This window comes from Lepisosteus platostomus, chromosome 17 (assembly GCF_059453375.1).
Source record: "Lepisosteus platostomus isolate fLepPlt1 chromosome 17, fLepPlt1.hap1, whole genome shotgun sequence".
In the NCBI taxonomy this organism is placed as follows: Eukaryota; Metazoa; Chordata; class Actinopteri; order Semionotiformes; family Lepisosteidae; genus Lepisosteus; species Lepisosteus platostomus.
In genome coordinates, this window is record NC_142627.1 from 22,909,012 (window position 1) to 22,922,395 (window position 13,384).

The 13,384-nt window shown below is 36.1% G+C and overlaps 1 protein-coding gene across 1 annotated transcript in view; it reads right to left on the minus strand.

Moving 5' to 3' along the window:
* LOC148646414 (CUB and sushi domain-containing protein 1-like) overlaps nucleotides 1-13,384 on the minus strand; it is a 611,078-nt gene that overhangs the window by 121,943 nt on the left and 475,751 nt on the right. Inside the window, exons 13-18 of the mRNA XM_088609709.1 lie at nucleotides 9,616-9,798; nucleotides 8,575-8,901; nucleotides 5,565-5,759; nucleotides 3,534-3,672; nucleotides 2,159-2,346; nucleotides 651-839 (exon numbers count right to left, since the gene is read on the minus strand). Coding sequence (XP_088465835.1) covers nucleotides 651-839; nucleotides 2,159-2,346; nucleotides 3,534-3,672; nucleotides 5,565-5,759; nucleotides 8,575-8,901; nucleotides 9,616-9,798 — 1,221 coding nt within the window. The remainder of the gene's footprint in view (nucleotides 1-650; nucleotides 840-2,158; nucleotides 2,347-3,533; nucleotides 3,673-5,564; nucleotides 5,760-8,574; nucleotides 8,902-9,615; nucleotides 9,799-13,384) is intronic.

Below are 13,384 nucleotides of genomic sequence, written 5' to 3' on the forward strand. Positions count from 1 at the left end.
TAATGTGTAACTGGACTGCTTATGGCAAGAATCCAGATTTTTGCAGGCAATAAAATGTATTGGTACATATACAGCATAAAAAGTGTCTGAATATGAGATATTAAAGTCAAATAGGAAAAGAAGTGATTTAAACGGGAAGGCAGAGATTCAGCTCATGAATCACCCTCACAGAGAATCATGCCCACTGCTGTCTTTGATGAAGATGACTGTAAGATATGGGTAGATTCAGCAACAGACGAGACATACAAAGGCCTTATTGGACTTATTTAAGCAAGGTTCTCACTATATACATAATGTAAAATACATGTACATAAAAGTTAATTCCCTTTATACATATAATACATTACACTTTCATTTCTTGTGAACCCCTTCAGCCAATAAAAAAAATTCTATTCAATTCTAGGTTCTGTAGCCTGGTCGTGAATTGATTGAAGATATCCTATTCAGGCTATTTCCTCAAGAAAATTACTTATTTCTACAGAGCATCACAGAACCAGCCTCACTGTGCTTTTTTGGAACAATGGAGCAGATGCAGTGTGGAAGCAAGATTTTTTCATTAAGTTCCATGAAAGGGAATGAGTGTAGTCTCTGGTGACTCCACGATATTTTTATAATTACACTTTCAGCCTTCCAGAACGAGGGAATCTCACCATCGCAGCTGGGCAGTGCGTGGTTCCACTGATGGCTCCTCTCACAGACAAGAGGCTCTTCATCGCTGAGAGTATATCCTTGATCACAGCTGAATGTCACTCTGGACCCAATTGCGAAGCTGTTGCCGTGACGTTTTCCATTTACAGGAATACCGGGATCTAAACAGGAATCTGATTCCATCATGATGCCTGCAGAAACAAAGAAAGAAATAAGAAAATATGGCCATGTGTAGTATTCACCATTACTTAGAAAAGATGTAGGATATCTGCTACTGATCACGGAGAAGACGATAATAGCATAGTTTTAAAAATGAAGTAAAGCAGTAGATGGCTGTATTGTCTTTCAGAGTCGGATTCCTTATTGTGATCCGATCGCAAAAAACTGCAACAAAATTGAAGAAGAGTGTATATGTAGAAACTGTGGCTCATGTCATTCCAGTTTTCCTTGCTTTGCACTTCTCAGTTAACTAGCTGAATTAGCAGAGAACTCAGTGTGGCCATGTGTCAGGAACATACTGCTTTTACTTACATTAATGTCACTCTAATTGGTACTACATGGGAGTGCTAAATCCACTAAATGTCAACATTTGCTGACATACCTTGGTAGAAAATAAACATTTGTTTATCAAGAATCTTACAGGAGTGCCTTTTAAATCAAGTTTTTGTTCCTGCAGAGTCATCAAGTACTGTATATAAATCATTGCATTGCAATATTACAGCATATAATACCCTTCATCTCAAAGACATTATTGCAATGCGTCTTCCATGACATTCTGTCATATGGCTGTCTGATAGAAATACTTCAATACACAGCTTATAAAACTAAACGTTTTTCCAAGAGGAACAAATGAGCATGATCATATTTGCCACAACAGATGAACTATATACTGTATAATAAGAATGATGTTACATTATTTTCTCAAAGCAAGATATACTGTTTTAAGAATGTGTATATTTTATCTAAACACTATTAAACATTAACCAAAATGTACATTTCCAATTATAAAACATCTTTGTGATAATAATAATACATTACAACTATTTTGTGTTTTCTACCAATTTATGTACAAAATTATATATTTTAAAATTGAAAGGGTTAAGGAATAAGTTATATACTGCTGGAAGGTGGTATTTGCAGATTTATTCTAATAAATTTGTATATCTTATTGTTACTGTATAAAAATTGCAAGAGGAAAAAAATAGCATAGAAAGTGCTTAAAATTATAAAAATACCAGTAAAATCGAGAGTGATATACAATATTCTTTAAAACAGTGTCAAGAAAAAATAAATCCTAACTTTGTTATTGGTAAAAAAAACAGGTCATTTTCTAAAAGCCGTCACAGTGCAGAGCACATCTGAACTGTGAAAAAAATCCATTAGCTGATACATATTTTGCAAAATAAACGGATGCTTTCAAATGCACTGCTTTATGATTAAGGAGGCCATCCTTTGAGACAGAACCTTCCTTTGACTGAGAAGGAACTCCAAGTCCACATCAAGAACTCACTTTCATATCGAATCTGGAAGCCCACGCTGGAGCGGCTGTTGTCCGTGGTGAACAGGAGGTACATGTGATTACTGGTGCTAATGAGGAAATGAGGAGCCTGAGTGCCATGGTATTCCCCTATTAATGGCGAGGAGTTAGCAGGCCCATCTCGGATCTCTAAAGTGTCATAGTTAACTTCAGTCTGAAACCTGAAAACAAAATTAAAAACTGTTTTTAAATGAGGCCTTGCAGCCGATGCAAAATCCTTACAGTGTCTTAAATAATTTGGTTACTGAGTTAAATTCTCCATATAAACATCTGCTTTGTAACATTCAAACAGGAGATAGGCGTGTTGTTAAAAACTGCGGTTGCATCTGAATATTTGTTTTTAAACTGTTTTGTAACAAGCTTCTGTCCCTCCATTCTCTTTTATGGTAACTGCTTGTTCTTGTAGGAATTATGGCAACTGTGAGAGTGCAGCCCAGCCTGGACCTCTGGGGCAAGGAGCTGCTGCTCTTGGCCACGAGACCAGCTGCTTGAAGACCAGGAAGGGGCAGCTTTCTGGGTGGGTCAATCTGTTTTTTAAAGATCCCGTTATGACATGCCTAATGGGCTGTCACAAAACCCAGACTCCATCCCCAGAAACACAGGGCATACGCCAGGGCTGCTAGCATATAACCACTCTTGTCCTGGATGGGATCTGGCTGTTGCAGGACCACAAAGAAAGGGGCAATTTAGACTAGACCATTAAACCTAGCTAACGTGTCTGTGGGAAATTGGAAAAATCCAGTGCCCCTAAAGAAAACACACATAAATATTGGAAGAATCATTTAATCGTTACACATATGGCACCCCAGCCAGGAATTGAACCCAAGATTTAAGAGCTGTGAGGCAGCAACACTAACACCCTAAATTTCCCTTAAGATAATAAGGACCTCAGGATGTGCTACTCCACTATATCCATGTATTAGAGCCATTTGTCACTTCACATACTGCCAGCTCCACAGTGACATTCAGGAGAGTTATTGCCAACTGGGGAGAAATACATTTCTCATTCATAAGAATGCCCACAGAAATACAGAAGGCACCTCCCAGAATGCCCTCTCTGTATTGGCAGCACTCAGCCAAAAGCACACTACTGCTAATTACATGACCTGGGCACAAACCAGCAAAGGAATATTGTAAAGCTTTAATTGCATGTACCAGTAGTGCATAACAAGAACAAAAGTGAAATTAGATACCTTAATTGCTCGTAACCAAGACTATCAAAGTCTTGTCCTACCAAAGACATGCAGCTTTTTTCACAACATACTGTCTGCGATAAGTTAAAATTGACGTATGCTATGTTTTTTTTTAATACAGAGGAAACAAAAAGGTTAAATCAGATAATTAAGACCTTTCAAAGGATATTTTGATGGCATGGTCCTTTCTTGCTTCAATGACCCATTCGCAGTTTAATGAGTCCTTATAGTACCCTGGCCACCCGGGGGACAGAAGGACGCCTGCTGGTGCTGTTAAATGACCACCACAAGGGGCTGAAACCGAACAGAAGAAAACACAGTGAGGATGATGCTGAGTATTCTCCGCCACTGCACAGCATGACTTCAGCATTTCAGCTCAAATGAGCTGTTTTAGTTCAGTCATGCCGTCCACAACAGGCATTGAGGGACCCAGTGAACTGGCTGAACTCGAGACAGCATGCATACATTTTAAATCCAGGCACCCATCACATAAATAACAATAAAATGCGAACTTCTTAAAATAACTTTTAACGACCCACATTAATATAATAGTAAATTTAATTAATAATACATTTATTGACCACACATATGCAAATATTAATGTGACGATTATTTTTTTTTCTTGATGACTAGTGTTAGAAGAATATATATTTATTTACCATGCTAGAGGAATTGAGAATTTATATTCTCATTCATCTCTTTATATTAAAGTAGTAATTGGGCTTTTTGTTTGAACTTGTACATTTTGGTACACACACTACTTAGAAAAAACAGTGTAAAAGTCAGCATCAGCTACGTGTTTTAAAATTATATTAATTTAATTTGATACGATAAAAATAAAAGCACAAAAGCAAGAACAGCTTTTGTTACAGTTCTACAGCAAATATTCATCGTGAGGAAGTGTACAAAGGGCGACAAACAGAATCATGCAAATCTAGAATGGTAAGTTGGGTTTCAAGTGTCAAAACTTGTGTAGAATTTTTGTTATTGTTTTAACTGGAATTTATGATTGAAGTTTGGGAAAAATACAGATTCCTGTTTCTGCCAATCATCAGCTCACTAGGGTATAAACAAAAGTTTTTAGACCAGCATTTCCTGCATTCACTGTGCTAATACGAAAGCAACAGTTACTGTATCTAGTGTCACTCCTACATGCTGCTTTCTATAAACTTGACTGAACAATTGGCCACTACTCTACAAGCTGTATTTCAGCAGTGCCTGCCATCTAAACCTGTCAATGCTTCCTCATCGATGACTTTGTCCTGCTACGTCCTGAACCCATTGAAAAGATTTACAAGTAGTGTATCAGGTGGCAAATATAGGAGGCAATGGCTAGCTGCCCAGACTCCTTAACCTATGTTAACCTTAAAATAACAAAAATAATCCCTCCAGACTTCTTCCACCTTTTCAGACCAATGGATCAACAATAATGTCTGAGGCATTTTGCAGATGTGATGGAAATTGGCCAAAGTCAAATCTGCCACAAAGTATTATTATTATCGAACAAAGCAGTCGTGACCAAGCGTATATCCTCACTACTCAGTATGGAGACTAGCTTCCATCGGATATGATACTGGAAGTACAGCCTGATACTAAAACAGCCCTGCCTTCTCTCTTGTGTGAAGTTGTTTGCTATTGTCATATCTATTGGACATGACATGTAAGAAGTAAGATATTATTTCTTAAAGATTTCTTTAGAAGCACAACCTACCACTTTTCAAATTCCACTATTACACATGCCATTATCTGCTATGTGACTGTAGCATTAGATATTTAACATTGTAATGATTGAAGAGATTGATTTGGATGAAGATATCCTTGTACATTGTCTCTAAACAAAACACAATATAAAAGTCAATGTAAATAATATTCCTCAATCAAATACCTTGCTATACATGTGAGTTCTTCCATAAAAGATGTAGTAGAGTACTTTAACCATCACATATGTTTACAGTTTCTGAAGAGGAAAATCCAATAACATTCTGTAATTATAAAAACCTACCACAAAACCCAAAGGGACTTTCTGTAAAAGTATACAAGCTACAGCTACATTAAAACAAAACACATCCTCACAGGTTAGCTCTAAATTCCCCTAGTGGTCTCCCAACACCAAACAAAATGAACATACTGCAGTTTTCCTTTACTGCATATTATGTTTACTTAATAGTGTCAAAATACATATCTACCTTCACATCTAGGGACAGCTGAATTCCAGACGACATTACCATCCTGCATCACACATGTTATTGACTCAGATCCTTGCGTTTTTATAAAGCCTTCATCACAGCTGAAAGATACTGAACTCCCCAGTAGAAACCTGTCACCGAATCGCTGGCCATTAATGGGGATGCCTGGGTCATGGCACTCATTCTGCCCAAAAGCTGGAGAGGGAGAGAGAAACAAATACAAACTCTCATTAGTTGACAGGCAGAAGCAGAAACAGTCTTTTTGTTGAACCTGCATTTGTACTTTTAATACTGCACCAGTGCCAAGACTTTCTTATTGGCTGTTTGTTTGTTTGTTTCAAATAAAGCAAGGAAACCTCCTGAATTTTGGAAAAATCAGAAGTTGGAGTGGAGTTATCTTCAAATGTCCACTGAACTACACTACAATAAGTAGTGATATTCGACAACAATGTAGACCCGGACATTTTGCTAAAGCACTTAGAGAGAGATACTTTGTATAAAGGCACCACAGCAGTACCCCAATCAAATTCTGATCCCATAATTTTTCCAAATCCGAGTTCAGGGCTCTATTTGCAAGTCTACATTGTTCCTTGTCCTGTACATTAGGCCTAAAAATCATAAACATTTTTCACAGGCACAATGAAGAGCAGAAATAAACAAATTAGGAATACAGCAGTACAGCTCTAAAGTAAAGGACAACAACCTCACAAGTTATACAAGTTCTATTTCTGATTACAGTAGGACAAACATGTGCTTACAAAACTGTTGCAATTCTTTCAAAGAAGGCCAGCAGTTTTATACTACAGCAGAAACAATTTGGTATACTGTAGTGAGTGAAGTGAGTGATTATGGACAGTTGAAACAACAATGTTCATCCTCTTAAGTTCAACTCAGTATAGTATCAGTGTAATTCAGCACAATCTAGCTATTCCCACTTGCAAACAGTCTTGATCATTTTATATTTGTGTGTGTTTATCTATATTGATCAGTAATGAGTATTTTTAACGTGGCTTTTGCAGGCTTGGACTTTTTGATTTTGGATAAATTAAAAGAATATAAACATACACTGCAAGTATAAAAAGTGCATAGCGTGAGCCCACAAGAAATAGTTACTTTCTTATACTAATGGAATGATATAACTCTTAAGCTAGTAACAAAAAGTGAATATAATTTTGCAAGGGAGCCAAAATCCTTTTGAAAGTTATCCTGTTAGTGGTTTTATCACAGTGTGCATTAGCCTCTAAAAGGACTGAATGTTTCAGAAGAGAATTTGTTAAACAAAGATAAGGACATTTATATTTTATGGGCTGACCTCCTTTGTTCGAGGTAACAAGAAAAATACATGCACATCACAACAGAAAGACAAAAAGTATTTCAATAGCTCGGGAAAAAACAGTTAATTGTGGTCACTTTCTCTTCTTCATCTAAATAATTCATGAATGATGAGCAAATCAAAAGATGATAATGAACTTTATTTTTTGTGCTAAATTGAATGGATACACAGATTAAAAGTAACTGTTGGCACAGAATTGGCAGTGAGCAGTTTTGACTGGTTTCCACTTATGGTTGGCTTTTAGAAATGGGAAGAGTAATGTTTTACAATTTGCAGCTGCTTTCTGATGCTGAATTTCAAAAGTAAAATATACATTTATTTTCAACTATAAAACTAACCAAGCTTGGTCAGAATCTATAGTTAGCAATGCTGAACCATGGGGTTTTGACATTGAAGAAATGATGTTTGGGAGCTATCACAATCTTTGATGCATTGCATCAGGTTAACTGGGTATCTGGGTCGTGTGACGTTTTCAACAAAGCGTGAGAAAGTGAGGCTGAACAGACAGGGATTATCCTTTCATAACATAAATAAAAGGGAAAACAGTTTAAAAGAAGATCCATGTTAATCTTAATGTCTCAGTTTTTCATCAAGGGAGACTACAAACAACTCTTTGCATAATAATATTCAATGGAAAGCAGTAAACTCATCTTGACAGGCAGCTTACTGACAAAGTACATGAATTCAATGGTGGATTGCCCTTTATTTATCTTATCTTTGAGATTATTCTGTTATCTTTAAAATATGTAGATTTTTAAGCATTTTCATTGTAATGCCTGCCATAGCACATTGAGGTGAAAGACAAATGCATACAACCTTCAATCAAAATAATATTTTGTAAGCATATATCTATAAAACAACAGTACTATATATTAATCTTAACAAATTCTACCCTTCTGCAATGACAGATTTGCAAAAGGACTGTATGAGTTCGCAGCATTTGTCTCATCATCATAATTTATTCACGCAACTTTGAACGTGTTAAATGAGCAAAATGTCAGGCTCGCTCCTGTTGGAGCTCTGAGGAGCTGTCACTCAGTGCCGGTTGCCAAGGAGATGCATTCTGACAGGAAACCTGAATCACCTGTGAATAATGTACAGCCATGCCCGCCTCAGGTGGATTCAGGATAGTTAAAACCTGCACTGACAATCCTTGGGGCTCTAGTATAGAGTCTGCTCTCCAGCATGTGCTCAGATTCTCAGCGTCCTCTTTGCATTCTCTGCTCAGGTAACTCTTGGACTCCTGTCCCCTCTTCGTCAACTTTTGAATCACACCAACACTCTGCCTCTAAGTTTCAGACTTTTAGATTTTTTCAGGACCTGGATTTCCTCAGTGCTTTGCTACAATGTCTTCCCTGCTTTGACCTTCACAAGTTTGGAAAATGACACCAGACCGTGCTTGTCTGCATAACGTGTTACTTGTACTGTACATTCAGCCTGCTACCAAACCACACTACCTGCAGCTTCCCTTTTGGCCTCTGTCTCGCCCTGCACATGGGTTCACCTTATGTCTCACAGCCATTGCTTAGTTCCACCTTAGGCAGCAGGTATGAAACAAAAACATTGGGTTTGTATGTGGTGTATATAAACAAACACAGTATATGCACATGCATAAACACAGCAGTTTGTTTTACATCAGATAACAAGACAGGGAAGAACAATATGAGTCATATTTACTTGTGTATGTTATGTTGAATCCTCTTCCTGTGTTGGAGTGGTCGGACTGAAACTCCAAGCGCATGATATGACCATTGCTGGCAATCTGTGAAGGAACATCTTTGCCAGAGAATGTTCCAAATGTAGTTGCTTCAGATATTCCTTCGTCCTTCACTGTTAAGTAGTCAAATTGGGGCTCCACGTCAAAATCACTGAAGATCAGATGTATTCTGCTACCTGGCTCTGCAATAATCAGCCATACACAGTTCATGTTGTTTCCATACTCATCTGGGTAATTGGGAGACAGGATGATCCCCGACGGAGCCGTGAAATTAAAAAAGCAGGAGACTGCACAAAGGGAAGAACATAATAATCTGTCACTGGTTTGCAACTGTTTATAGGAACTTTACATTACTGCTATATCTGCATCATTCCCCCAAATACACTATCCAGTATAACTGAAGACCCATCCTTTTATTAATCAATTTATGTCTTTTTATTCTGCAACAAACTTTTGAGTAGGTGTACAGTTAGCATTTCTATCCCTCTGGATCTCAAAGAAACCCATGTTCTGATAATTATAACCCCTTCTGCATGAAAGAGACTAAAAGCCATAACAAAAGAGCTACTGCTGCAGGTATCACCGAACAACAGAACATCTGGGATTCCTAATATCTGCCTGATTAATTCGATCCATTTTTAAAAATCAAAAAGTGCCCAGTAGCAAAGCAGTCTGCTAATAACACTATATACAATGAGTGCTCCTGGGCTGATAATGAAATGTCTGACATCTGTATCCAACAAACTATAACACTAAAATTACACCTGTCTATTTTATTTATTTACAACCTAGGGGCATATCTAATGTAATTCTATCATGAAAACTTGATCTACATAACACAACTGTCTTACCTGCAAAGGGCACTGTGCCTTTCAACAAGTCAATCAAAACTGTTTTTATAGTAACTGTCATCTAACGATGGTAGATGCTTGCTTGTCTAATCGTTCATTCTCTATGGCAAAGCTGATTAATTACAGTAATGTATTTGAAATAACTCTTACAGACACAGCTGGGTTTGTTTCCAGACCACTGGTTATTTTGTTGGCAGGAGATTGTCCTTTCTCCGACCAATTCAAAAGCTGCCTGACACTCAAATGTCAGCATGTCCCCATGCAAAAAACTGCTACCAGTCCTCTTCCCATAGGCTGGAACTCCAGGGTCCCCACAACCACCTTTGTCAATTTCTGAAACATAGTGAGAGACAAATTAATGGATTGAGAAAACTTTACAGAAATGTCCTGCACTACGGTACAAAAGAGTTGTTACAATATTTGTATGCAACAATGTGTAACAGTAGAGCTCAAGATTAAAAGGCAGTGTTTTTTTAAACTGCTCTATAGAATTTGGAAAGCTTGACACCAACACACATACCGTATCGTAAAAAAATTGAATAAAATTACAGTAATTAACGACTAGTTGAATATTTGGCGTGTTTATGCTGGTAAGAGCCATTTAACATTATTAATTTGTTTATTATTGTCAGTTTATGCAAATTAGGTAAATGTTAATTTGTACAGTATTTTGTCATGGAAACGCAGCTTCCAGGTCAGTAAACCCTATTGATAACTCAGAGAAAAATGATGTCTTTTTTTTCTCTAGAAAAATATCAAAAACAGAAACCACATTTAAGAAACTAGCAAATACAAAAGACCACTACAATACTACATTTAAATTATAGAATCAGTAAGCACTGATACAGTATATACTGACTGCTTAATATACAGTAAACCTTCGGTTTAACTCACTGCAAAGTTAATGGACAAAACCTGCTAAAGAGGAATTTTGTCTGTAAAATACCTGACTTTTCCTGTCATAATGGACAGTGCAAAAATAAGAAAATAATAAATAACATCCTTTGAACAACATACCTTTAAATAGGTCTAAAAAGCAAAAATGTCAATTTTGTACTATAGGGGTATGTCTTACAATGAGTGTTGCTGGTATTTCGTATGGTTCAGTGAATGTATGTAAAATATACAAATAATAAAACCAGGTAAAAAATAAACACTATATAGGTTTAATTCAGGAATAATTGATAGAAAAATAAGTCAAATCAACTAGAAAGCTTGTTTTTCAACTGAAAAACATTTTTCATGATTTATCATGAATGATTTATCATTAGGCATTTGGCAGAAATAGACACCCCTACCCCCTAATAATCCATTAACTGTAGTGTAATTGTTTCCTGTAATATAATGCGCAAGATAGGGCATATTAATTGAACTTTACTGACAACTTTTTGTTTTAAAAAATGTACAAGATATTCAACAACTACAATAACTTGGTCTAGATTTTTTTATCCATGACAGATTTATTTTCTTCTGTTTTGTAATTTGTATTTTATCTTAATGTTAGATTTTTTTATATTACTGCCACATGCTCTTTTAAAGCATAGTTGCGTAAGAAGATTACTAAATTGATTGTTCCTTGTAATTATTCACCATGCCATCATCAGGATTATGTGGTTATAGGAAGCACTTGAATGCATCTTTAAAGATTCAAAATAAATTGAATTCCATTTTGTCACCTTTCATATAAACATGGAAGCTGTCATGATTAATGCATACTCTATGGGTTAAACACAAAGGGGTAGGAGGGAATAGAAGTGTTCTTGCTCTTCAGGAAATTCAAGGTGAATTAATAGCAGATCAACAAATCATGCTTTGCCAGGCTTTAATGAATTTCTTTGGTCTCTTGGTACTCTATAGTTCCATGCTTGAGGAAGCATTTGGCATCCTTTATGAAAAGATTAACAGGAATTAAGTCACTTGTCTGTGTCAAAAAATGCAGAGCAAGATTCTGATAGCTACCTAAAACTTATTAAGAACTACAGTACATCTTCTGCATGTTGTAAAAAGAACAGAAGCTTATAAATTTCCCATCACATGGGAGTTTTTCAAAGGTTTAGGAGCAGACCACCAGACACAGTGAGCTTAGATTTGTTACTATTTTTTTCTTCCATTAAAAAGCAGAGCTTAAAAGGCAAAGCTCTTAGGAGTCTCCAAAACAGAAATGCCAATGTCTTGTCAGTAAACAAACATTTTATATTATCTCAAAATGTATAGGTCTGAACATTTTCTTAAACTGAATTATAATTTCAAATATGTATCCCCAAGGGTAGAAATGGTTGATTTTTTTACATGATACAGAATACAACCTAACATTAACTGTGGTTTGAAATTCAATGAAAGGTCAGGGCAGTGGTCTATATCCTAGGGTTTTCTGTAAAGGATAATACTGGTACAGCAACGGCTCCGCAATTTCAAAACAAGACGGAGCAAAACAATGTAGGACAAGGCACTAAAACTCAGGCCTCAGCGCACTCCGTCCCAGATGATCCGTTTGATCACATTATGATGGATTTTATTGAATTAACACCATGTAACGGATACAAGTACTGCCTGGTGATCGTAGAAATGTTTTCTAGATGGGTAGAAGTTTTTCCCAAAAATGTGGCTAAGCATCTACTCCAGGATGTCTTTCCCCGATGTGGAATCCCAGGAAAACTTGGATAATGGTACCCACTTTGTGAACAGTGTCATTACCTTTCTGGCAGATCGCCTGGGTATTGATTTAAAACAGGTATAAATTTATGAATCATACTGTTAAGTCAAAGGAATTGAATGTATCTTGTTACTGTAATGCCTCTAATTATGGAAATTAGTTACTGATCCTCTTTATATTATGTATTACAATGTAAATAATAAACTATTACAATAACATAAAAATAAACTATGATTAAAAATGTGTTTCATTGTAACACAACAAAATATGGAGTGAAATGAATAAGTACTAGAAATAATTTCCAGAAGATATAGTTATGGAAAATTTTCACAAAAAGAAGGTATTCCAATGTTTTGTTGGCCAGACTTGTCTGTGAACACCAAAACCTTTAATTCTGCCTCCCATGCATAAAAATGATCGATGACACTCTTTTTTATAGCATTCATTTTCATTATAGATACGTTATTTCTTTCCTTTGCATTGTTTCTGTTGATTGTTGACCAGATGTATCTCATTCCGCAATATATTTCTATTTAAACTACACCTTTGCCATAGACATAGTGACAACTAAAGTCAGATTAATTTCTGAATAACTTAAAAATGTTCAGTTACTTGTTCCTCAGAGATCTTCGCCATCTAAATGTATGTATGTTGCCAGTCTAGTCTTTCCCTCTGTTTTCAGAGGGAAAATAGTTTTCTAAGAAGCCCCTGTATTATACAGTAACTAATGCAAACATGTAAGTGGTTCCCTGTTCTCCGTTCTATATAAATTAACAGTTCATTAGTTAACATGATTGTTTTGACAATATGGATATTTTTCTTAAAAAGGATTGTTGTCAAGTACTTTCAAAAGCTTTTGCTGTAGTTCTCCATTAAAATGTCTTATGTTGACATTTCAGAACAGAAAATATTAACCATCTGCATTGGAAGGTCTTCTCCAGTTCAGACGATCATTAATAATCAGAAACACATGAGGTCAATAAACAAATTAATGACATCAGAATCCAAGTAAATCAATTGTGGCTGATACTGTATCTTTTTAAATGCATTTAAACCTCATTAAACTTTTGATAAAGAATTTATATAAGACAACACAATCCGTTCAAATCAAGGTACTCACAGTTGATATGTATATTGTTTCTATACGATAATTATGTACTGTAGTATGTTGCTTTCAAAAGCATAATGCTTAATTCTCAAAACATCCAAGAATCAACCACAAGTCTATGGCTTCTCACTGTAGAAGACATTGTGTTTATCACCACC